This window comes from Dicentrarchus labrax, unplaced genomic scaffold (assembly GCF_905237075.1).
Source record: "Dicentrarchus labrax unplaced genomic scaffold, dlabrax2021, whole genome shotgun sequence".
In the NCBI taxonomy this organism is placed as follows: domain Eukaryota; kingdom Metazoa; phylum Chordata; class Actinopteri; family Moronidae; genus Dicentrarchus; species Dicentrarchus labrax.
In genome coordinates, this window is record NW_026136710.1 from 7124073 (window position 1) to 7148647 (window position 24575).

Sequence of the window (24575 nt, forward strand, 5' to 3'; positions counted from 1 at the left end):
CACCAGCCAATCAGGGGACGAGTACCGGCGGTTGAGTCCCGCTCGACCAATCGGATGGAAGGTGAGAGGGGCAGGAACCAATCAGGTTGTAGATCATAAAGCGTCGTCCCCGCAGGAGCAAAAATCAAAAGGTAAAGCAGAAAGTTTTCTGTGGTGCTTTTATGTTTTTGACAACATTTAAATTAAAAAAAAAAATGGAAGACGTGTAAATAAATTGTGTTTGTTATAATCTGATGAGTTATTTAGATTAGGATACATGTATAAGACCTGAATAATTATTTATTATATTATTTTCTTGGTAGTTTTGCACCTGGGCGTAAAATTACATTTTGGCCAGTGTTTAGTTGTATTTAGTATTTAACAGACCCATCTTTGTCTAGTTCTGTTATAATACTTTTAATGCCTTTGTAAACTCACGTAAATAACATTTTTATATATAGAGAGAGGAAGACTGGTCTTTTTTTTAGTACAGTAATTTCTACGACTTTGTATAATGGAAAGGTCAATTTACGAGTGGCACCTGAAGGCGGCAGACATTCTCTGGTTAAGTTCACAACAATAAAACAATAAAACTGTTTCCGGTTGTGGCATCTAGCTTTCAGAATAAAAGCATGGGAGGTACAACAAGTGCGTTGACCTATATCTTTTATGTAGGAGTTTTCCACGCGTATTGTACGCACTTTATGTAAACATTTAAGGCCATGTTTATTTGTATAACTATACATTCACCTTTTCCGGTCTGTATTTTGTGTTATATGTGTTCAAATCGTTCAGATGACACTTTTGTTGTGGAAAAAGTCGGACCGGAAACTGGATAGTAGGAAACAGTGCGGATCCTAGAAACCATAAGTGGGCTACTCTGTCAACACACCGGGTAAGATAACAGTACAACATTTGAACATATTTATTTTTAAACTAATACATGCTGTAGATGAGACAATAATAGCGGAGCTGCAGTCCGTCCGTGTGTTTCAGAGCACTCGCCAGAATTAACCGAGGGCAGCCATTAAAATCTATAAATATGAATCCTGTTGATCAGGGGCTCGTCCGTGGCTCGGCTCGTCTCTCTCGCCGCCTCTGCCTCACGTTAAGCGGCTGGTAAAATGACTGTCGCCTGGCTCTCTGGAGCAGGGCTTTCCCAAAGGCCTTGACATGAAATCTCTGGTAAGAACGAGTGTGTTGTGTTTTTTTTATTGTAACGTGTGTGAACTCTTATATATGAGATGGATGTTACAGCACATGGATATACACCCTTTCTTCCAGACGCTCCGCTGGCTCTGTCTGGTTAGCCTGAGCCTTCCTCTGTTGTTTTGGTTCGGACATGTGATCAGACGGGACGGCCTGTCGCCTGCTGTGCGGAGCACCGGCCTCAGGGGTTATATGAGGATCACCCCGGGCAAGGTGGACCAGGTGAGAGGGGCAGGGCTGGGAGTCACACAACATACAGCACCCACAAGGGTTTGGGGTTTAAGTCATAGTTCAGCTATAATGGTGGCATTGTGCTGTTTTAGTATCTTGCTGTGATACTGGTCAGGAATAAGGCTGAAAATAAACAAAATATCTTCCTTATTGATTAATCTTCCAATCAAACATATCTGTGTATGTAAAAGGTGTATAGAGTGTACATATGACTCTTATTTTCTATTTATATTACTGTATTTTTTATTTTTATAAGAGTTTTTTCTCTTATTTATTGTGTTGTGTTGTCTCTTCAGCTGCGGTAACAAGCACATTTCCCCAGTGTGGGATAAATAAAGACTATATTATCTTAATATTATTGTATCTTAATGGTTTATTCTCAATTCATTGATTAGTTGATCAATCATTTGTTCAGTAATGTGTTAAAATAGTGAAAGTGCCCACGCTAAACTCCCAGTTGGTCCGCATGTTTGCTGGGCTAAAAGAAATGCATAAACAGTTGAAATAGTTAGTTTAAAGTCTTGGATTAACAGTTTAAACATCCAGCTTCTGCTACTCCAAGCAGTGTGCAAACTTAACCAATCTGAAAACACTGACTAAACATTGTAACATGCACTACTATATCCACTTTTATATAAATAATAGTGTTAAATGTTTTATTTAGAGTTCATCTGACAATTTACTGTATTTACTTACAGAAATTCAAACCTAAAACTCTTCTTATATGGGCCTCTTCTCTCTCAACAGTTCCTGGACATGCACTGCAGCCAGTGTGCCTTGGTCTCCAGCTCGGGGCAGATGATCAGCGCTGGCGTCGGAGAGGAGATAGACAAGATCGGATGCGTGATCCGGATGAACAATGCACCCACGCGGGGATATGAGAAAGACGTAGGGAACCGCACCAGTGTTCGGGTAGTGTCTCACACCAGTGTTCCCCTATTGGTGAAAAACGAGCTCTACTACTTCCAGCAATCAGCAGACACCACGTATGTGTTCTGGGGCCCCGAGAGGAACATGAGGCAAGACGGGAAAGGACGTATCTTCAATACTCTCCTGAAAATAGCAAATAAGTATCCAAATGTGAGAATCTACGCTGTGACCAGAGAGAAGATTCAGTACTGTGATAGTGTGTTTCAGAATGAAACTGGAAAAAACAGGTACAGTATGAGATTACTCTCATCTTTTTTTATAGCCACTATTACTGTTTGTCACAAAACTTTCTTTAAAATAAAAGGAAATAACAAAATACACACTGAAATGTAAACTTTGCACATTTCAGTTATGAGTGACACACTATGTATTGGACATTGGTGGAAGAAGTACTCGATCGAAGTAATAAAAGTACTGATTGTGCAGAATGGCCTATTTCAGAATCATTTATATATTATTGTATTTAAATTAGAGCTTGACGAATATGGGTTATGCTGATTTTGGATGGTAAAAAATGTACCGATTACTGACTGCTGGGATGAAAAAATACCTTTTCTATGTGGATTGTGCACTGATTTTGCACCAATGCAAAAGTTTTCATATGAATCAGCATCAGAATCAGGTGTATTGCCAACTAATGTTTCACATAGGAGGAATTTGCTTTGGTACATTGGTGCATAAGAATCACAAACTACTTTAACATGTTAAATAATTGAACATACACGTAGTGAACCCACTCTAGCTGACACTGCTGAGAGCTTCCTCTCCTCTCTCTCTGCTGCTGACCACATTATTGTAAATCACAGCACTCTCTGCTAGATAAACTTTCCAGTGAGACCAATATATTACCACAAGCATTTTTTGCAACATTATACTGCATATTATATTCATTTTCTATTTTGTATTAATGATCTGGAAAGGAAGGAATAAATGTGATCACATAAGGTAGTGGAGTAGAAGGGTAAAGTATCATAAATGTACAGTACTTCAGTAAATGTACTTAGTTACAGTCAATCACTGATATTAGTGTCCTTTACAGTGAGTGTGCTGTATAGTAATGTGGACAGTGATGATGTAATGTGCAGTTAATGACTGGTCCTAGCTTTAGGCTTTTATTTTAGTCATTTAAGAGTTTATAACAGCAGACGTTTGGTGTCTGTCACTCAGAATGAAGACGGGTGCGTTTCTCAGTACAGGATTCTTCACAATGATTCTGGCTATTGACATGTGTGACAGCATCCATGTTTACGGAATGATTGATGACAACTACTGCAGGTGAGGCTCAATTTCATGACCTATACGATCATAATCAAGCTTTTTTTTTAATCATTAAGTTTTGTAAATAACCTTCTACCTCCTCCCGTGCTCTTCCTCTGACAGTCGAGCCAATCACAGTGTTGTTCCTTACCATTACTACGAGAGGAACCGAATCGACGAGTGCAGGATGTACAGGGTCCACGAGCACACACAGCGCGGGGGTCATCGCTTCATCACTGAGAAGGCCATCTATGCCAGATGGGCAACGCGGCACAAGATGGTGTTTAAACATCCGACATGGAGCCTCTAAAGGAGGAGACGGAGGAAGATGTTCCTCGACTGTACAGTAGTATTCACTTTTGCTGGCTTTTGGTCGTCTTTGCTGAAGATTTTTAGTGTTACCTGAGCAGGAACTTTATCAAGCACATGGCATTTTTACTGGTGGGCACTTCTTTTATTCCACTTTTTTACCAACTCAACAGTTTTTCAAAAAAGAAGAAGAAAAAGAGCCCATTTGATACTAGTGAATAGTGGATACAGTTATCTGCAACCATAAACATAAAATAATAGTTTGTTTCTATGCTTAAGATGAAAAATTACCAGAAAGTGGTAACGCCCTCAGTATTACTGAATACTTCTGTATTGTATAGCCATATATCAGTATAGATACTGATAAAGAATATTAAGCTACTAAACTAGACACTTAAACCAGTTTATACCAAAGCTTACAATTTTTCATTTCGTTGTATCTGTGCCTTGACTTTGTTTTATTCTGTTTTTATTTTATGCTGCTATCTGGCCTGCAGCTACAATATGCACCTTTTACTCTTTGATACACAAAGTGTGTTGTCTAGGGCTGCAACTGACAATTATTTGTGATTAATCTGGTGTTTATTTTCTCAGTTAATCAGTTAATTCTTTGGTCTACAAATTGTCAAAAATCCCTGTTTCACAGAACTCAAGTTGACGTATTTAAATGACTGAATACATTTTTGCCGTTTTTGTGTAAAGAATGACAAATTAATGTCCTGTGGAGCGACTAATTGATTAATTGAATCTTTTCAGCTCCAGTATTGTTTTTCCTGCTCTCCTCCCTGTAAGTTGGTCAGTATTTTGCCACAAAACATGACGCTCTTCTTGTGACATGTCTGCCTTGAAGCAGAGTCATGTTCATAGTAAACCATAGACAGTCTATTTTAAAAATCAAAGTCTAGTTTGTGGCACATTTCATTTGATGATCCTTTTTTTTCTTTCCTCTGGTGTTTTTGTTGTTTTTGCCTGTCTATGGTGTGGCTTTGGGCCTCAACTCTACAGCCAGCAGTTCGAGTTTACACCAGACAACAACAAATGAACAAACTGGGTCATGCAGCTTCAGGCTGATACTTTATTTCTTCATAAACTACTTAGTGTTATTTTTGTAAAGTTTGATATTGCAGCTTTATGCTGATTACTTGCCCTGACTGCAGCCATTTACAGTGTTTTAAAGCTTGTAGTAGTAGTAGTAGTAGTAGTAGTAGTAGTAGTCATTTAACCAGTGTTAATGTGAACAGTGTTCAGTTATTGCCATTGGGAGTGCCATTTAACCGAAAGAGTGATTGTTCAGTTTGCAGTTGTGCTACATGTGGCATCCGTGGTTTAACATGGGTGTTGGAGCACAGTGTGTCATGTGTATACTGCACCAACCACAGAGCAGAGAATATTAAAATGTAACTGCAGATGGGTCCACTGTCAACCGGCTGCAGTCCAGTAATGCACAGCCCACGTGAATGATGAGAGCATACAAACAAAGCCTGTAGATCTTTGTGGTTGATGTGTGTTATCTGTGTTCGAGGGGAGGGGGTATCGAGACCCACCAGGTTTCTTAAAAGGCTGATGGGATATTTGCACTGGTGCAGTTCCACCACTGAGTGTCACCCTCTGACAGAAATCTGCAGAAAGTTGTGGTTAAAGGCTAAGAAAAGGATTCTTATAACAGGCCCGATATACCGTGCACACAAAATGTATTACTTGTCTTCAGACAACTACTTTGTAATGGTTTACCCTTTATATTTTGCTACCTGTTTACAATTTAAAAAAAAAAAAAAAACATAGCGCTGCCTTTTCATTTGCATAATGCTTATTTTGTGACTAATTCCAAAGACCGTAATAGTATTTGCACTACTGAGTAAACTACTGTGTCAAATCATTTTGCTGTCATGTACATTTCAGACATGAATCATTTGAATTAAAATGTATTATTGTCTGGTTGCCGCAACCTGCTGTCAAACACTGTCTGCTTGTGTGTGAGTTTGATTTTACAAACTGACTTTACCACTGTTCCTCTTGATTTGTATCTGCACATGTGAACTCACGTAAACGCTCTACACACGCGTTTTCACTGGTTAGACGTCTTCCCAAGATGGTTTGGAAGCCTTCAGTCTCTGTTAAACAGCCAACACAGTTAAAACAACCAAAGAGCAAACAGAACAATGGCTCAGCATCAGAGAGAAAAAGAAGCCTATTAAGTATGATTGTTAAAAAATACATAATACAGACAGAATTGTATAAAAAGTTCCTTAAAATGTAATATAATCTGATCCAAATCACTTGTTTTACACAAACTTCCTGCAGTTTATCAGCTGCTCTGTTCTGTTATTGCTTTGTATTATTTGGGAAGCACACTGTCCCCACCCATCCGGGAAAAAACCTCTCATTTTAGAGTCCACTAATTAACCCTGAATCCGGGGAACACCCAGTAAATTCTGCGTAAGAATAAACTACCACTGTTGTTTATTATGATGGGGGGGGGCAGCACCATTACTGTGCTGCAGTGAGAGACGTAGCGGTGACGTCAGCAAGTGCTGCAGGAAGATGGGGGACGACGAGAGATGAGGGAGACCTCAAAAAAATCACCAGGACCGCATAGGCCATGAAACGGTAAACCGGATTATCCCGTTATTATTAGCTCACATTAGATTTATACCTTTAATCACATCAGCGGGGATGTTGTGTCCTCGGTAAACGGTGGGACTCCAGCAACGGAAGGCGAGCTGCTGCGCAGGATGGCATTTGTATTTAATGAAAATAATAATAATAAGACATTAGATTGCAGTGACTGCAGCGTTATGTGGCGTTAGGTAATAATACGAGGTAGAGCTCGCCAGGCACTGTAATTAACCCCCGCTATCTAATTCAATTGTAGGCTACATACTTCACGTATTGTTGAGACGTCGCTGTGATACTGGACATTTAAAATTTTCTACCTAAAACCTAGAAAAATGTACATTTCGTGTTGTAAATTTTGTTTAGAATTTCAACCTACAGTGTGTGTGTGTGCGTGTGCGTGTGTGTGTGTGTGTCTCCTCCCAGTTATGATGACAGACAGTCGCGGCCAGTGTGTTGGTACACAGCCTGATCAGAAAGCATGGGGCTCAAGCTCAGTGGCAAGGTAAGACAGCTGGGGTGTGGCCCCTCAGACCTCTTGGCCTTCATCATCATCATTATGATCATTAATATTATTAGTGCTAATAGTGTTAAACCCACGCAGGCTTTTATCATTGGCATTATGTTTACAATTATTACTAAATATAAGAATCTTATAGTATCCTCTGTAAAATGTACAGTAGGTATCACAGGTGACAGTAGGCCATTATATAGAATATAGAATATTATCAAATGTATTCCAGCACACAGATACTAAGATTTTTAAGAGTTTAATTACATTAAAGATTAATAAAAAAGGAGCAGCCTATGCATTTCGTATCTTGCTTCATCAGATTTCTTTATCGTCTTAAGTAAATGTAATATGATAGTGTAATATTACATTTATATAATAATATAAATGTATTTTGATTTAATCATAATCATTAAGTTTGCATTAGGACTGTGCATATGTATGTGTGTGTAAAGAGTAAGTGGTTAAAGCTAATGAATTGATACTTTAGTGCAAGGAAATGCAGAATAATCATGAAACCATACATTTTACATCAATCAGTTGCTCAAATAGTTGCAGATTATATACTGTTGGACAGTTTAATCCATAATAATGCACCATCTTTTATAAACTCCTCATAGGTTTTGTATGCAAAATCAAAATTTACTAGCAACTATAGCTGTTAAATAAAGTTGTGGAGTAAAAAAAAATACATTCATTCTCTCTGAATCATAGTAGAGTACAAGTATAAAGTAAGTTGGTTGTGTAAATTAGCTTTCGTGTTCACTCTGCAGGGACAACAGAGCCACAGGATGGTGATCTTGGCGGCCATCTTCGTCCTCATGACACTCCTCATCCTGTATGGGTCCAACAATGTCATCGATGAGGTCTATGCTCCATTTCGTGTGGCTACAAATCACGCACTCAAGACCACAGATCTGAAGAAGTGGGCTGGGAGAGAAGGTTATGTGCCAGTTAATGGGAACAAGGTACTTAATAGATTGTACACGGACTGATTTTAATACTAGTTTGGATGTCATGTGATTTGTTAATATGGCAAGTATGGAAGCGGAAATCTGTTCACTTAAAAGAAAATGCAACATGATGCCAGCAAACTGCACACAACTCAGAGCCAACAAAGTGGTACTGCTGTTTAAAAGCTTAGTTAAGTCCAATCAGACGGAGGAACAGGCTCCTGTTTCAATCTCAAGGGCACAATAATGCCCCGTTACGAGTTGCTTAAAACTTCAGAATAGAAATACAAGATTATTCTAGGGTTGGCATTATTGGAATTTGATTGTGGAATATCAACTGTACATACTATGGACCAAACAATTCACAGTTTAAACTTATTCAATCTAACCACTTGAAAAAGGTGAAAGCACTGTCGTGGATTAATAACGATCTTGGGTCACTCACACTTTTCTGGACTGAAAAACAAATTCACAGTTGAATGGTATGTTGAAGAAATCAGGAAGAAACCAGTTCAGAGGGTTGGCTGTGGAGTTAACTGGAGCATGCTGACATTGGGTTCAGTGCCTTTAACTGTTCCCTAAACCAGCCAAGCAAACCAGTGGTGACAGGATTATGAAACGTCCTTTTCAAACGGTTTTTGTATTTCCTGCAAAGATTCACATGGCTGGTATCACATGATCAAAGTTGTTCACAGTGTAATTTTCTAGTTTGTGACGGATGGCGCAACACAAGCACCTCAGGGAGTGACAGGCAAAGCCATCCACACGTGTAACAGTCCGTAGGTTTTAAGGAATTATCAGTTATCAGTGTTTGTTGCAGTAGGTGTCTTCCCCTCTTGGTATTTTGTGGATTTCTCTGTTGGTGAGAAATAATCCACTACGGTTTTTCCTCTACTCTTCTGACGACTGTGGGTGTCCAACGTCTTCTTCTGGGACTCTGGGTCCTGCGTTATTTCTCAGGAGAGGAAGTCCTTCCTGGGGATGTATGACCCAGGGGATAAAGGGGGATTCTGTTGATTTCCTGGTGCATCATGGAGGAGTGGGAGGACCTTTGCACTTCACTGCTGTCTTGGTCAGTTTTTACTTGTCTGTGGATTAGCTGGACTGCAGAGGTTAGAGCAGAACATATTTTCCTACATCGTACTGAGTAAACTCGGTACTTGGTAAAACTCATTGGTCCTCTCTCGTCTTTAGGGCCTGTTTCAGTACACGGCTTGACTAGTTTGAATTTCAGGCTCCATTTTGCCTTTCAGCTAGCCCTGTAGATGTGATTTATAGAGTTCAGTCATATGACCAGTGAAATGCCTACCTCTGTTTGAATTGATGGTGTGTGGAATACAATAACTTGGAACCATTCTTTACAGCACGCTTTTTGCTAAAGAAACAATGTCAGCATTTTTGCAAGCTCAGGCTTCAAGGCCAGTATGAAGACCTAAACACATACAAGAATATTGTCGTATCGATCATATTTTGCATACAAAAGTCAATTTGTAGAGCTTCAGATGTCATTGTCGTCTGTAGTTTTGCAACACATCCTCTTTTTGCTCACATGTGACAAGCCATGTAATGTGTGCTAGCGATGGGTGCAGGGATGTGGGATTTACATACATTTACACATCCATGGTCAATCCACAACCTATGTTTCTCTACATCAGTATTCTCCTGTAAGAGAACCACGTCATTGGGAGAGTGACAGGGTTTTATATGGTGAGGAATGCCACTTCTGGCAGCTGCTTTGGCTGCGTGGTCGGCCCAAACATTGCCTCATAAAACAGGGGTTGGATTTGGTTTGGACGTCACATTTAACAACAGTAACAGATGAAGGTAGTTGGCATGTATCTAACTGTTCCCCAATCAGTTTGCCATGTTTATCGGGTATCCCCAAGGATGTAATGAATCCTGAGTTTGCCCACAGTGTGCCAAAGTCATGTAAACATTCATGAGCATATGTGTAATATGTGTAAATGTTACACAGTTTGACCTTTTGCCAGATGACAGGCTCTCATCAGTACATTTAGCTCAGCTACTTCAGACAAATTATATAACCTGTGTATGGCACTTACTTCTCTATCAGCAAAGGTAGGACAGGTAATAGTAGCAAAGAGAGATTATTTCTAAGAATAGAAATAATAAGGATAGAAATGTAAATGTAGCTGTAGCTACGGTTTTCAGACAAGATGGAAGTCCTCTCTCTACAGGATCCGGTCTTACCAAAATAAGAGGTGGCTCTGTAAAAAGATTTATGGTGCTCAGTGAGAAGCTTGTCCAAATCCACATTTCTCATGTACAAAGGGGGGGAAGGAGACAACAAGAGTACACATTTGTTATATGACAAGATCAAGGAGCATACAACAGACCAGATCAAGCGAGCGGGCCAGAACTGGCTTCCACATATCACTTGTTTAGCAAGTCTGCACTGCCTTAATGTGAATTTTCTTTATCAGGTATTTGGGGGAAAGAATGGTTGCATTACTCTCTCCTGTCATGCAACAGTGTGGGGACATCAGCTAAATACAAGTTTTAGTCAATTATTTAATCTTCTTTTGAGAAGAAGATTTTTTTTTTTGAGAGCCAAAACTATTTTTTAGAGTACGTATGTTAAAATAGCCATGATGGAAGGAAAGAAGAAAAACATCAATACAACAGGTGATTCCAACCCTCTGAACAGTTTTGTTCTCATTATCATATCTTATATGAACGGCGAAAAGCATGAACCTCCACATCACAGCAGGAGGGAACTGCAGCTTATGTGACACATTTAATACTGTGTGGAATTGCAGTGAACAGTTTCTTGATTTTTCCTGTCACGTGAGGGAGATAGCGCCTTCCTGTTCGGTTTCTCAGTGTGTAAATCATTTTTTTTCTTTCTGCCTGTTACTGCAGTAACCACGGTGATGGTGCTAGATGAGCCTAAACACTTGTAAACAAAAAATCTGACACTGAAAGTAGCTGTCTAAACCCTACGCATTATTCCCAGTAGTGTTGCCATGAGCTCTGGTAACTCAACTAATTGACTCAGTTATATATATATATATATATATATATATATATATATATATAAATAAAACTAAATATATAATACTAACATTTTATAACAAGTATATATACAGCAGGGGTGTATACAATGAGTAACAGCCATGCTAGCGACTTAGTTTTGACACGATGATGGTGCTAGATGAAACATTAAGGTATCACCAAAGATATTACATTTCATCCTGAGGGAAACATTAATGTGTACAACAAATATCACGGCAATCCAGCCAATAGCTGACAATACGTGTCACTAAAAACCAAAAACCTCATGGTGGACCTAGTAGTAATATTTGTGATCAACAGACCGACATCACCATCTCTAGAGCCACACTACTAACGTGGCTAAAATGGATAATTGTAACTAATGATGGACCTTTTGCTTAAAAAGTTTCATGTCGTCTTTTCTTTTCAGAATATGACCCTACGCTGTCATAACTGTGCGCTGGTGACGAGCTCCAGCCACGTCCTGGGTACTCGAGCAGGTGAAGAGATCGACCGTACGGAGTGTGTGATACGTATGAACGACGCCCCCACGTTGGGGTACGAGACTGATGTAGGGAACCAGACCTCTCTGAGGGTCGTGGCTCACTCCAGTGTTTTCAGGGTGGTCCGGAGGCCTAATGAGTTCTTACACCGGGCAGACAGCAACCCTGTGATCATCTTCTGGGGACCCCCAAACAAGATTGGGAAGGAAGCCAAAGGAACCTTGTACAGATTGATCCAGAGAGTCAGCATGACCTACAGCAACTTGTCGTGTTTCAGTATCACAGCAAACAAGATGCGCAGATTTGACAGTCTGTTTCATAGGGAGACGGGGCGAGATAGGTGAGTATTTAGGGAGCTAGTGTAAAGTGAATCACGTTTTATTGAGTATATTGGGTAAATGTTACAAACTCTACTCCCTACTCCCCATTTGTTTTTTTCCAGACAACAATCTCACTCGTGGTTGAGCACAGGCTGGTTCACCATGGTCATAGCCATTGAGATATGTGATAACATCAAAGTATATGGGATGGTTCCACCCAACCACTGTGGGTGAGTATAACCATGGCACTAATCAACATACGTAAGAGGATCTATTGGCAGAAATGCAATATAATATTAATAGGTATGTTTTCATTGGAGTTTAATTACCTGAATATAGGAATCATATTTTATTACCTGAACAGTTTTTATCTACATACGTCACAGGTCCATGGAGGCCACCATGTTTATACAGTAGCTCAGAATAGACAAACCAAACACTTGCTCTAGAATCCGTTTTTTTTTTTTCCCGGCTACCGTAGTTTCTCCATCGCACTTGAAAAGTAAGGGTAAATGCCATTTAATCATACACACTGGTTCTTTGAAACACTATCAACCCATCAGTTGCCACAAATTACAGATAAGCTGGTTGTTAAACTAATTAAAAATATTCACACGTTTCTTTTTCTAGAAAGAAATCTGGATTGAAGAAGATGCCCTACCACTACTACAAGCCCAGGGGGTCTGATGAATGCGTAACATACATACAGAACGAGAGCAGCCGAAGAGGGAACCACCATCGCTTTATTACAGAGAAACAGGTGTTTGCACGCTGGGCAAAACAGTACAACATCACCTTCATTCATCCCAAATGGTGACAAGACTTTTGTGAAAACCACAAAGAGATCTCACAGAGGCCTGAATGAGTGCTGGATTTCAGCGTAATGTCCGATCGAATGAGCCTTTAAACAGCCACATGATGAATGACAGCTACTTTCAAGAGTTGCCACGTGGATGAAAAAAGCTTTTGGAAAACTATTATTGGACCAAATTACTGGAGGAGATGTCTGGGAATGTTTTCTGTCGAAGAGGAGTGAATTTTTATATGTTTATATAATTTTTATTAATATGTATCGAAACTGCACTCGTGTTTCCAATGTTGAGGGTGGATTATATCAGCAAGCATTTACAGATGCGACAAAGTGGCCTACAAAATACTATATTCTATTAGCTCGCCATTATACAGAGATTATTCTACAGTAACTGCAGTCAGATACATTAGATCACTAATATAATCTACAGATTCAAAGTACATTGGAGCCCCACATTGCAGTACCTGTTGATACTTTACAAAAGCAGTTCCTGAACAGATACCATACTCATACTTTTTCCAGTATATTAGCTTGAATCTATACATTTCAACATACATTTGCATTTAAAAGCATTAGTATTTAACATCTTAACATAAAGCATCTGTACAACTAAATAAAAGTCTAAAATAGGCTTTATTGTAAATTAAAATCAGATAATATCTGATTATTAACATTTATTAAAGTTAACAGTGTAACAGTGTAAGGATACAATGACAGCTTACTTGGTGCAAGTAAAACAAGTTTTGAGGCTCAGATTCCAGCTCTAGTTAACAGCATGGTGGGAAAGGAACGTAATTAACAAAATGGGAACATCTACAAGCCACTGACAGATACACGTTCAAACTCACCACCCACTCTCATTATTTTGTGTCTGTAATCTACCAACTACTTTCATATTTCAGCAGCATTTGGATGGTGCTAATTTTCCACCCTGGAACAGATGTCAATGTCACACAATGTTAATAAAGATAATAAAGATCACGATTAGGATGACACACATAGGTAGCTAAAGTTTAAAGGATTTTATCTGTGTTGATTCAACAGAGACAAACAAGTACACAACTGTTTGTGTGTCAATAATAATCATTTAGATTGCAGAAATTGTGGCACCAGGTTTATTCCAGAGACACAGATTGTCACTTTACACAGTCACTCACTTTTCCAGTCTGTCGTGATCTCAAACAAGTTGATATACCCTCAATTTGATGGTAGCAGTACTTCATTGTAACATTTTTGCTGCACTAGATGTGGATTTTAATGTTTTCATGCAAATTGGACAACGTACATGAAATTGTTGCCTCATGAACCTCATGGGAACCTTTTTACCTTAGTGGTATTTCAGTGCATGCAGCTTAAGTTCAGATGGTCCACACAATGCATCATGGTCGTGTTATATATCAGTATGTTGCTCTAAGGACTGCACGATTAAATTAAAAGTTAAACTGCAAGTTTTATGTTAGAAGCGTGAAGCCGAGAAGGGTGCAATTTCTTAAACTATGTTGCCTTTTTTTATTTATCTGTAGACATATTTTTTAAGAATATTCATCTTCAGGAGAGGCTCTTATCACAACTATGTACACAATAATGAATAGGAAGAAAATACAAGCACCACATCAGCTGTTGTGCTATTTAAATCAAATTGCCTGCTAAATGTATTTATATATTAGCCTGAAAGTGTAACAGTACTGACTTTTTTATGATGCAAATGTTTTGAGCAACTGTGAACCGAGTACCAGGTAGCAGCTGAAACTCAAATTTTATGGCATAGCCGTTTCTCAACTTTTGTCAATCCAGTTTTTATCAGTGAGGGAAGACTACCTGTGAATAAAAGTCAATACAATTCAGCAGCACCACAAACTACTAGCTCCAAAATGACCAAAAAGTTAAATAAGCACCTCTTTAAAAACAGTTTCAACCTCAACTGAACATTAAAACCTCCTTGAAGGTAGGATTTACTGCAGGGCTGCTGCACCAGACTGCAATCGTTTTTGCTTGGTGTACCTAGTAATCTGGAAACTGAGTGTGTATCAAGCCCTTTATATACAGAATAATACAGCAGGCCTCATATAAATAAATATGTGCCTGTCTTTCTTGTTTTGATATGGGAGAAACAAATGCTCATATTAAGGGAACATGCACGCAGCATGCATTGCAACTGGAGAGTGATTGCATCCTCAACACAATCTGAGAGGCCTGTAGTCTTGTACTACAACATCTTCCAATTTTCAGATATCACAGATTTTATCTTGATGCAGGCATGTGTTTGGCCTACTTGCTCACAAACCCTGAAGTAGAGTGGTGTTTATTGGTAAAAATCTTACTCAGCAATTCAGTGCCATTTGTCTGTCCATGTTGTGCTGGTCTCAACACTGTTTTTTTCATGAAAAGCTCTGTACTGTTTATCGAAAAACAAATTATATGCTTTGAAAAATACAATACGAGTCAGTTTCAGTCTGTGGATAGTATTTGTATTTAAATATGTACAATTTGTTGAGCCGTTTAGAAACAAAGACACACAGAATGAAGACTAAATAACAACAACAGGTGCATACAATGCACTGATGTGATGTGATGTTTGAGGTACAAGCTGTTTTAACAGTAAGAAATGCTAAACTTCATAGTGAACGCCAGTAAGATGATAAAACGTCTGCCAGCATGACTTTGTTTACACCTTGCTCCATTGCTAACTCTTTAATAAATCACTGGACACGTCTGAAAAGGCAGCTGTGATCTTCTGTCTCAGCCCTGCCATGGAGACTAAGATGGCCTCCTGTTGAAAGGAAAATAGGAAACACTAAATGAACACGCTGGTGAGCAGAAAGAGGCGAGTTAAACTCATGTTGCTTACCGACTGTAAGGCATTTGCTTATACAAAGAGTAATTTTATCTTGCCACACAATGCTTAATTGTGTCCTATAATATTCCCTCACCTCTGTGCGAATTGTCCTGCTGCCCTGGCCGGGGCATGTGTTGAGGTAAAGGTCAAATAAAGCACCGGGGTCATTCACATCCAGGTTTTGGTCAGCATCTACACTGGCCTCCAATCCCTGAAGGCCTCCAAAAACTACCAAAAGATGCCTAAAAAGTGGGGAAAAGTCCAGTTTAAATTAAAAATGATAAAATACAATTAATGGTGTAACACTAGGGGTGTACAGCGATGCTGGCAGCTCTGTGAGGCTGCACAGCAGTGCTTTGAGCTAAATGCTAACAACAGCATGTCAGCACACCAACGTTCATCAGCTTAGTTTACCTTGCTGCCATGCTAATATTTGCTAAATACCACTAAAGACAAAGTACAGCTGAGGCTGATGGGAATGTCATTAGTTTAGCAGGTACTTGGTCACAAAAATTGGAAAATTGAAAATATGAACCTGATGGTGGCTCAAGAGGAAAGGTGAAGGAATAACCAAAGTTATTACAGTTCATCCTGAGGGAGACATAAATGTCTGTACTAAATTTTATGGCAATAAAATCTTTTAGACAAGACCAAGTGCCAGACCAACATTGCCATGCCGCTAGAATGGCTAATAAAAAGAGGCGTCTTACTGGCTCTGAACCTACTTGAATGGTGACAGCGTGGTTTGGTCGATGTTGCAGCCTCTTTCTGATGTGCCAATGGTCACATCGTATCCTTCTTCATATGGACTTTCTGTGAAAACTGCACCTGCATTAACAGACAGACAAGCAATAAGTATAAAGCACTCACAGCAGGGCCAAGCCTGGAGTCACATGTTTGAGTTATACGAGTGTATCATGAGCATAGGAAACCTACTGAGGCAAGATGCCAGGCGGACACTGTAACCCCAGTAGAGACCTCCTTCAGTCCGGGGAACGTGAGGAGCCACCACCACACCTTTATGTAGTTTGTTCTCTGAGGAGGGACAGATGGACACAAACACACTGAACTGATGTGCAGAATCTTGAACGCAATAAGAAAAGAGTAAATATACATAAAACAATCAAAAGATGTGATTTTTGAATTACCTTGAGCCTGTGTCTTCCTGAGCTGTACTGTGACTCGAAGTCCAGACTGCAGCTGTTTATCAATCCGAACCTCCTGTGGGAGCAGATGGACAAAGTTCAGTCAGATCAACGGAATAATAATCTGATACAGTTCATATTAATTCATTGTTTGGGTCATTTTTAATTACAAATGCCAAGAATTTACTTCTTGAATTGAAAATACTTTGTCTGCTGTGATAGTAAACTGAATATATTTGGGTTTTGGACAGTTGGTTGCACAAAACAAGACAATTTTAACCGTTTCCTGGCATTTTATAATCAATTAATTTAGAGAAATAGCTGGTAGATTAATCTGAGAACAATTGTTAGTTGCAGCCCTACAGTCTGTATTCCTTTAAATGACAACAATATATTTGATCAGTGTCCACAATATGATGACAGTAACCTCTATTAAGACATGCTCACTTTTCTCATTCCACAGTTGACTAATGAGCCTTGTCCTTGTTTGGTCGGCCTGTCGAGGACTATTCCTTCCCGATAGTCTGATTCATCATCCATCCTCATGTGGTGAGGGCTGTCTAAAGGGTTCAGCAATCCTGGTAGGAAATAAAAAAGACAAGTGACTTAAGTAAGTGAAAATGTGTCTTCTTTTGCCTTCATTTAAAGGTCTGTTTATACCTAATCTCTACCTAGATATAGTATTCAGATAACTATTTATATACTGATTCACTACAGCAACAATAGTCTTTTATGACTCGTGTAGGAGGAAACACAAAAAAACAGGTTGCTTTTGTTACTAGTGTTTGAAAACATTACAGATGAGATGATGTAACATTTAAAAGTGGTGTGGTTTTTGCTCTTTTACTCCAACGGTAGTGAAGATGGCTGAATTTACATACATCTTGTCAGAAAACAGAGGAAATGAAGATACTTAAAAATCCTTAATGCTTGTATTCTCTCAGTCTCAACTCACATAAATCTCAACATACGTACATAATAAACATATTTTAAGATTCAGTGCGACTTAAACTAAACAAACAAGGATAGCATAATTTCCGATAATCCATTTGCTAATAAACATCCATAAATCTGCTTAAAAAGGTTGGTCTTCAGTAACAAAGTAATCCAGTGACATTACATTACATACAGGAGCTCCTAATAGCTAATTCAGCATCATTTCGTCTCAGTTTTGTCGGTGTCAGACTTTTAAAACCCCAGCTGCTACTGAACGTATGAAAAGGAAATCTAGACAATTACCTGCATACTGTAAATCTTGATGCTTTGGGAAAAACCACTTGCGCAGGTACCTGGTGGAGAAGAAAAGCTTGTACAAACAGTCTGATAAATGTGCTGATACTGGTGGTGATCCGATTACAATACGTTCCTACTTACTGGGGACACTCCAGGTACTGGAGTATTCTGGCAAGCTGAATACAAGCATGTCCTTTCTTTCCAACACCTTTAAATTCTCCTTCAACGCTCCTGAGCAACAAAAAAATAAAACAAAATAGTCTCTATTAGCTTTGTAATGGTTTAGGGAGTGTTTCCCAATAAACTGTGCCTCTTCAATTAAACTTACTTGACATCTTCCCCTTGTTCATCAAACACAACGATCTCATCAACACAGAACACGACACAGGCTCGGGCGATCTGACCGGCCAGGTATGTACGAAGTTCAGTGGACTGAGCGTTGTCCAGGACAGAACCTGGCAGGGCCACGCTCACCGTGTAAGCCCGACCTAAGAGAAACATGTACAGAGCACACATTACAGCACTCTATTAACAGGTATGATGGCTGAGAGCAATCCATGCAGTAAGGTTACCTTTTTTGTCATGGCTTTGTTCAAGTTTTGCTCTCTCTGCAGCCTCATGTTGCTTCTGCTTTTCCAACTCTTTGATGAGCTTGGCCTCTTTTCTTTTCTTCTGAGTCTCCTTTACTGTTATTGAGGAAGAATCAATAACATTTGTAAGAAAATTAAATATACTGTGTGTACACAGAATGACCTCAAATCAGATTTGAAGAGCTGAAACAACGAGTCGGTTGTGAGGGTTTGCCCCTTTTTCTTTTACTTATGTGATAGTAAACTGAATATCTTTGGGTTTTAAGTGCTAAAAGTTAATAAAAAAGGTGTAAAAAAAAAAAAAAAACATTTAAAAAAAATATATTTTTTTTCTCTTAATTCTTTAATCATCTTGTGACTCACTTATCTACGGATCCCATTGGGGGGGGCTTCTGACACCCAGGTTGGGAACCACTTGTCTAAGCCCTAAATAATATCATATGTATTATTTAATTAACTCACTAAATAAAGTTCAGCTCAGTTTATGAATATAACATTAAACGACCATAAATTCAACATCAATGCTGTGAATGAAATACTGAGATGTCACAATAAAACAATGTAAAACAAACACTATGCACACACTCACTGTCGACCAAAGACACTTTAACTGAGCATTAAAGCGAATAAAAGACAGAACAGTAACTTATCAACTCAAACTGAGCTGGAAGCAGTCAGCTACATGTAGCATTAGTTAGCTCATTACTCACTTTCTCCTTTCCTTTTCTTCCAGTCCACTTTCTCCTCAGGCTGTAAAAACAAACAAACACATTGTGTGTGATATAAAGAAACCCACAGTGTCACCGTTATGCTACACACTTGTGTTATAATACCTGAGAGGACATCATTTTGGGTCTTTTCACTGCAACGTCGGTAGACATTTCTACACACACCAACACGTGAGGTTTATTTACTTCCGGGTTGCGATCTGCGTTTCAAAATAAAAGTCTGTCGGTATTCGCTGATAAAAAGCCGAGTATGTTATTAATTGAAGTGCTGTGATTTATTAACACACAATTGTGACTTTATAGAGGTATTGGCCTATAAATAGTGTTTATCGTTCTTTACCTACATTATGTATAGGAAACTACAATTTCCACTAGGAGGCGATATATTAAAAATGTGACTTCTGTCTTTTTTGTGAATTATTATTGTATACAATAAAAACATGCCAAAGAATCCCCAAAAATAAAAAATAAAAACAAGCAAGGGGCGCTTTTGCTTGATTCTGAATCAAATATCAACACTACAAACCTTTCTTACTCTAATTTTTGATCAGGTTGGTATAGTGGGATTTATTCACTATTGCAAGAAAATCATTGTTTTCTTTATTTATTCATTTTGTGCTGAAACTATTCAATGAATGAGAGACAAAGTGTTCCGCTCTTTATATGGACAACAAAACACTCATTCAACATTCACATTCCTTAATGAGACACTGTGCCAATAAGGTAATAACAAAAACTGAACATGTGGATTTTTAAAAGGTTTATTAAACATTTTGAATACTTGGATACATGACAAATATGTCTGAGGAATAAAATATTGAATAGTATTTTATGTACAGTTTTCTGCTTAAAATAAAAATGATTACACAAATGCCTGAGTGTTTTCACCAGTACAGCATGAGGTTTAACTATCCTGTTAAAATCTCACCAGACAGGTAATGGATGACTGCATGCTACACATTGTGTTATATTTTACTGACTGATTCTTCTTAAGATGTCCTCAGCTGCATCCAGAGTGGAGTCCTCCTTTTAGACAAAAACAGTGAGTTTGAGTGAGACTGACACAAAATAAAATAATTGAATTTAATTAAGATTAAATTAATCTGAATAAATTGCATTTTCTTTACTTTGACAAAGCAGAATCGGACGTATTTGTCGAACTCCTTGCTGTGCTCTGAACTGTAGAATGCGGAGACGGGGATTGTTGCTAAACCCTGCAGAAAACAAACCCAAAACAGGATAATCTTAATACATCAGAGTCATTTCTTCCCATCTTCAATAACATTTTCACAACTTATTAAATTTTTACCTTCTCTTTAATTAGCCATTTAACAAATTTGAAGTCATAGGGTTCATCCTCAGTGCTCTGGTCACTGAAGTCCACCTCTGTCAAAAAATAAAAGTTAGTCATAGATACACTATGTACGCTAATAAACATAATGTCTTTATTATTAATACATATGTATATGTGTATATATACACATAAGTGTTTGCACTTACAGATAATAATATTATGTTTTATTATACTGTAGCCTTTCATATCTCCATATTAGTGACACTCACTGACAGAGGAGATGTCTGTGATCATAAAATATCCTCCCTCTGGCATGATGGGCTGCAAACCCACACTCTCCAGACATGAAGCTAGCTTCTTCCTCTTGTGATTCAGCATCGCAGGCAGCTGCTGGAAGTAGCTCTCTGGAGTCCCAAACAGCTCATATTCCCTCTCAAATCCCTGAGCCACTGCCTCCTTATGAAGGCAGGAATGGATGAAAAGTCCAAAAGATTGATATAACTCAGAACTCCGAAGATCATTTTTGGAGGCACATGTAGAAGAACTTCATAAAAGACAAAATTTCTGACACAAATCAGCAGGACGATACTTTGATTTTAAGAATCAAGATTAAAAGTAGAAGCAGCAGAAGCAGATTTTTCATTTTAAGCCTGTTCTGATCAAATCTTATGAAGTAATGTTTTATTGCAAAAATATGGTTCACAAGCAAATTACTGGTGTGTTTACCTGAGCAGCTGTTGCACAATCAAACACAGACATCTGATGCATGGCTTTCATGTGTTTCATGATATGCCCAGAGCTGATGGCCCAGCCAACCTGAAAAGAAAGAACATGTGATCATAACAACGTGCAGTTAAGACGAACACACGACTTGAATACTGAGACAGTCTGTGCATTACCTTCCAGCCAGTAGCACTAAAGGTCTTTCCACCGCTGCCAACAGTGATGGTTCGTTCCCACATCCCAGGAAGACTGGCTGTCAATATATTAATACAATGAATATATTAATAATGCAGCTTTATACAATCTGATGAGCTCTGTCTGTATCTCATCAGTGGGAGATGAATGTTTTAGATGGAGTAATCAATGTATTAAGTTTGGGTTAGGGGGTATTGATTTTTATGGTAGAAGGAAGTAGAAGAATCTGTTGATAGTCACACTGTCAGATCAAAGCACCATTGTGTCGGTAAATTCTTCAGAGAACTACCAACTCTCAATCTTTTATAAGAATTACTCCAACACACCTATCTTTACATGCTTGACTCCATCATAAGTCAGCCACTCGTACACCTCATCGCTGATGCACAGCACATCATGTTTGATGCACAGATCAGCGATCATTTGGAGCTCTTCGGCCTTGTAAACCTGTAGGAGACATGAAGTCCAAGACACATTATATCCAGTAAAAGAAGAAAATGTGAAGTTTAACAGTTCAACAAATAATTTTCTCAACCTTTCTGCAAAATCTCTGAGCACATCAAACCTTCTCTCAGCAGTCCATCAACCAGTTGGCTTTTAAAGAGACACTATAGTCTATTAATGTCTTACTTTGCCTAATGGGTTGTTGGGAGTGTTGATAACAATGGCTTTTGTGCGTGGAGTGAATTTACTAGCCAGCTCCTCTGCAGAAAGAACCCAGTCTCCACTTGACAGGACGCCCTTGCCCTCAGCTTTCTGTAAGTAACAAAATAAATCCTTGAAGGCTGATGGGAAGGTGAGAAAAGCTTGCAACAGTCTCTTTATAACTCTTGAGTAAACCACTCACCGGCCTCAGAGGTACATACACTGCCTTTCCTCCAGCCATCTTCACCATTGGCTGGTAGCAGTCAAAGAACGGTTCAACAATTATAACCTGAAAGACACATTTTGGTTTTCTTGATCTCTTAGCTTATACTTGTTAGTAATATTAGGAGAAATTAGGAGAAATCCCCATCCATAATTTGTTTACATTTTGCAAGAAATGTTTGTACCTCATCCCCTTCATCAACCAGAGCTTGAAATGCACAGAAGAGAGCCTGATAAGCTCCAACTGTGACCAGGATGTCTTCAAATGGATCGATCTCATGTCCCACAATCCTACTGAAGAATTTAGCCAGACTTTTTACAAGAGGCGGGTGGCCCTGAGGAATGAAATTACATGAAAACATAAGCCGTCTCTCACTATTTGTTCTGCATCTATTTGTTGAAAATAACTAAACTGGAACCTCAGGATTTGGGAAATTCCCAGGAAAAAGCAGCATGGTTTCTCTTAGCACTTCTCTGACATTCATAGAAAGATAAAGTGTGTATTTCCACTTACAAAAGCTCGGGTATACTGATGCATTAGGGGCCCTCCATTCACAGCTTTACAGAAAGCCTCCTGGACAAACTTTGGAGGGGAAAAGTCAGGAAATCCTTGTCCGAGGTTCACTGCTTTGTAGTCTGCTGCCAAGTTGTGTGAATTCAACCCTGTTGGTACAAAACTGCTTGTCAAGCGTTGCAATGACATCACAATTATCTGTAAATGTTAATAGAGGCGTATAGGAAGTATGAACATATTCTAAATAACAATATAGTATGTAAAAGATCATGTAAGGCCTTTTGAGGCACATGTGCTCCTGCCATTTCATCAAATCTATATAATCAATCAATCATAAATAAATAGTAAATGACGATAAGAAATGCTTTAGAATAAATGCTTATAGGACTGTCATTGAGAGCGTTCATCAACTAAAATACCCAAATATCAATGATGTTTACATACTGGAGGGATTAAAACAGTAACTGTGAAAAGAAACCCACTTATTTCCACGTATGCTTTCATCTGAAAGTAACAGATTTGGTTTGTTAATCGACAGAAATTTGTTGTTTTTATAGGATGATCATTTAAGACCTACTTTCCTGAATCCACAGTTGTAATATTTTAGAGCATAATACAGTAAAAAGTTATGAAATGCAGTTAAAGCTGCAAGATGGGACTTTAATTATTTGTTGATTCTGGGAGCCTCTGTGGACAAAAGTGGTAGTGTTTCTACTCCATAGGTTTATTGATTTCAAGGGAAATCCAACCAAATCTGACCCAGTTCCATGTAATACAAATATATAGAAACAACCAATCTTCTCACTGAGAGTCTTATTTGTTTATGTAGGTCACACAGAGGCATCCGTATTAAACTGAGACTGTTTCATAACCAGTTAAAAACTCTTTGTAATATGTTCAAAGAGTATAAACATGAAACACGTCCAACTATCTGATTAGTTGTAGATTATATGAAACCTGCTGTCGTATTTTTTCTCTATTTTGTCGCACAATTATTAATGCTGCATTTAAGTGTAAAAGTTGGGTTTTCATTCAATGAGAGTAAATCAATGAATAAAGCAATAAAATAACAGAAAGTCAAGGGATCATGTTGCTGTAAGAAGATATTTTAGGACATATGATCAAGAAGATGGGTGGATTTAAAGCTGAGGAAGTACAGCTTCCTGACAGGCTCAACTCAGGGTTTTACTTCAGGGTTCCCTATGCATTGTTCTATCGCTCTGAATGATTAAAAACTGTTTGCTTACAAGCTGACTGAACTAACCTGTTGTCTGTATAGTTAATAGCCCATAAACTCAGGCGTAGCTCAGGTGTCAAAGGTCCACCTGTGTCATTACCACTTACCAAACGTTTTTAACGACACGGTCTGTCCTGCGTGCATGAAGCCGTCCTGACATGATTATCTGAAATAAAAGCACAGTTAAAGTTCGCCAAAAGCCTCAATTATTATATGATTGTCTCTTCCGTACAGCGGCTGCACCCACCTGTTAATGGCTTCTAATTGAACTCAGACAGAGAGTCAAATTTACCACAACCTTCAGTCGCCTCCACCCCTCCTTCCCTCCCCTGACCTTTCAACCCTTTGTACCTTTATATGCTGACATTTTGGTTTCCTTTTAATAATTCTTTATTGAATGAAATGCAGAGTCATGACATCTAAATAATATCAGGGTCAGGTAACGATGCAGTCTGCAAGAAACAGTAAGAATGTTAAAACTAATAATATACTCATTTACAGCCTTTACAGCTTTCTTAATTGTGCAAGATTTTATGGTGTTTCTGCTCCGATTGTTCATGGAAAATGGCTTC

General features: G+C 38.6%; 4 protein-coding genes across 8 annotated transcripts; 2 read left to right on the forward strand and 2 right to left on the reverse strand.

The window, feature by feature from the left end:
* Nucleotides 1–15: 15 nt before the first annotated feature.
* Nucleotides 16–5872, forward strand: st6galnac4 (ST6 (alpha-N-acetyl-neuraminyl-2,3-beta-galactosyl-1,3)-N-acetylgalactosaminide alpha-2,6-sialyltransferase 4). 4 transcript variants are annotated; one of them, XM_051411948.1, is made up of 7 exons: nucleotides 16–131; nucleotides 775–874; nucleotides 958–1164; nucleotides 1264–1410; nucleotides 2167–2576; nucleotides 3517–3624; nucleotides 3730–5872. In XM_051411948.1, the coding sequence occupies exons 3-7, from the start codon at nucleotides 1153–1155 to the stop codon at nucleotides 3914–3916; spliced, it is 864 nt and encodes a 287-aa protein (XP_051267908.1). In that variant the 5' UTR covers nucleotides 16–131; nucleotides 775–874; nucleotides 958–1152; the 3' UTR covers nucleotides 3917–5872. The 4 variants fall into 4 exon arrangements, with proteins under 4 accessions (XP_051267908.1, XP_051267909.1, XP_051267907.1 ...); XM_051411949.1 differs by having other exon boundaries at nucleotides 976–1164; XM_051411947.1 differs by having other exon boundaries at nucleotides 1040–1164.
* A 533-nt stretch (nucleotides 5873–6405) lies between these two features.
* On the forward strand, nucleotides 6406–15077 carry st6galnac6 (ST6 (alpha-N-acetyl-neuraminyl-2,3-beta-galactosyl-1,3)-N-acetylgalactosaminide alpha-2,6-sialyltransferase 6). 2 transcript variants are annotated; one of them, XM_051411945.1, is made up of 6 exons: nucleotides 6406–6522; nucleotides 6955–7033; nucleotides 7813–8007; nucleotides 11438–11850; nucleotides 11953–12060; nucleotides 12461–15077. In XM_051411945.1, exons 2-6 carry the CDS (start codon nucleotides 7010–7012, stop codon nucleotides 12645–12647), a joined length of 927 nt encoding a protein of 308 aa, XP_051267905.1. In that variant the 5' UTR covers nucleotides 6406–6522; nucleotides 6955–7009; the 3' UTR covers nucleotides 12648–15077. The 2 variants fall into 2 exon arrangements, with proteins under 2 accessions (XP_051267905.1, XP_051267906.1); XM_051411946.1 differs by lacking the exons at nucleotides 6406–6522; nucleotides 6955–7033; nucleotides 7813–8007 and adding an exon at nucleotides 8744–9064.
* Nucleotides 15078–15087: 10 nt separating this feature from the next.
* Nucleotides 15088–19350, reverse strand: spout1 (SPOUT domain containing methyltransferase 1). Its single transcript, XM_051411944.1, has 12 exons — nucleotides 19279–19350; nucleotides 19156–19195; nucleotides 18428–18541; nucleotides 18184–18343; nucleotides 17997–18086; nucleotides 17862–17911; nucleotides 17070–17200; nucleotides 16626–16698; nucleotides 16414–16512; nucleotides 16203–16305; nucleotides 15572–15719; nucleotides 15088–15411 (listed from the first exon to the last, which is right to left on the reverse strand). Exons 1-12 carry the CDS (start codon nucleotides 19324–19326, stop codon nucleotides 15325–15327), a joined length of 1143 nt encoding a protein of 380 aa, XP_051267904.1. The 5' UTR covers nucleotides 19327–19350; the 3' UTR covers nucleotides 15088–15324.
* Nucleotides 19351–19918: 568 nt separating this feature from the next.
* On the reverse strand, nucleotides 19919–24317 carry LOC127370270 (kynurenine--oxoglutarate transaminase 1-like). Its single transcript, XM_051412197.1, is given in 14 exon segments — nucleotides 19919–20199; nucleotides 20301–20387; nucleotides 20483–20559; nucleotides 20737–20923; nucleotides 21194–21283; nucleotides 21367–21443; nucleotides 21712–21832; nucleotides 22016–22141; nucleotides 22233–22319; nucleotides 22438–22587; nucleotides 22767–22901; nucleotides 22903–22915; nucleotides 24111–24169; nucleotides 24251–24317. Coding segments are annotated over 13 exon segments (1257 nt in total). The 5' UTR covers nucleotides 24164–24169; nucleotides 24251–24317; the 3' UTR covers nucleotides 19919–20145.
* Nucleotides 24318–24575: the final 258 nt, after the last annotated feature.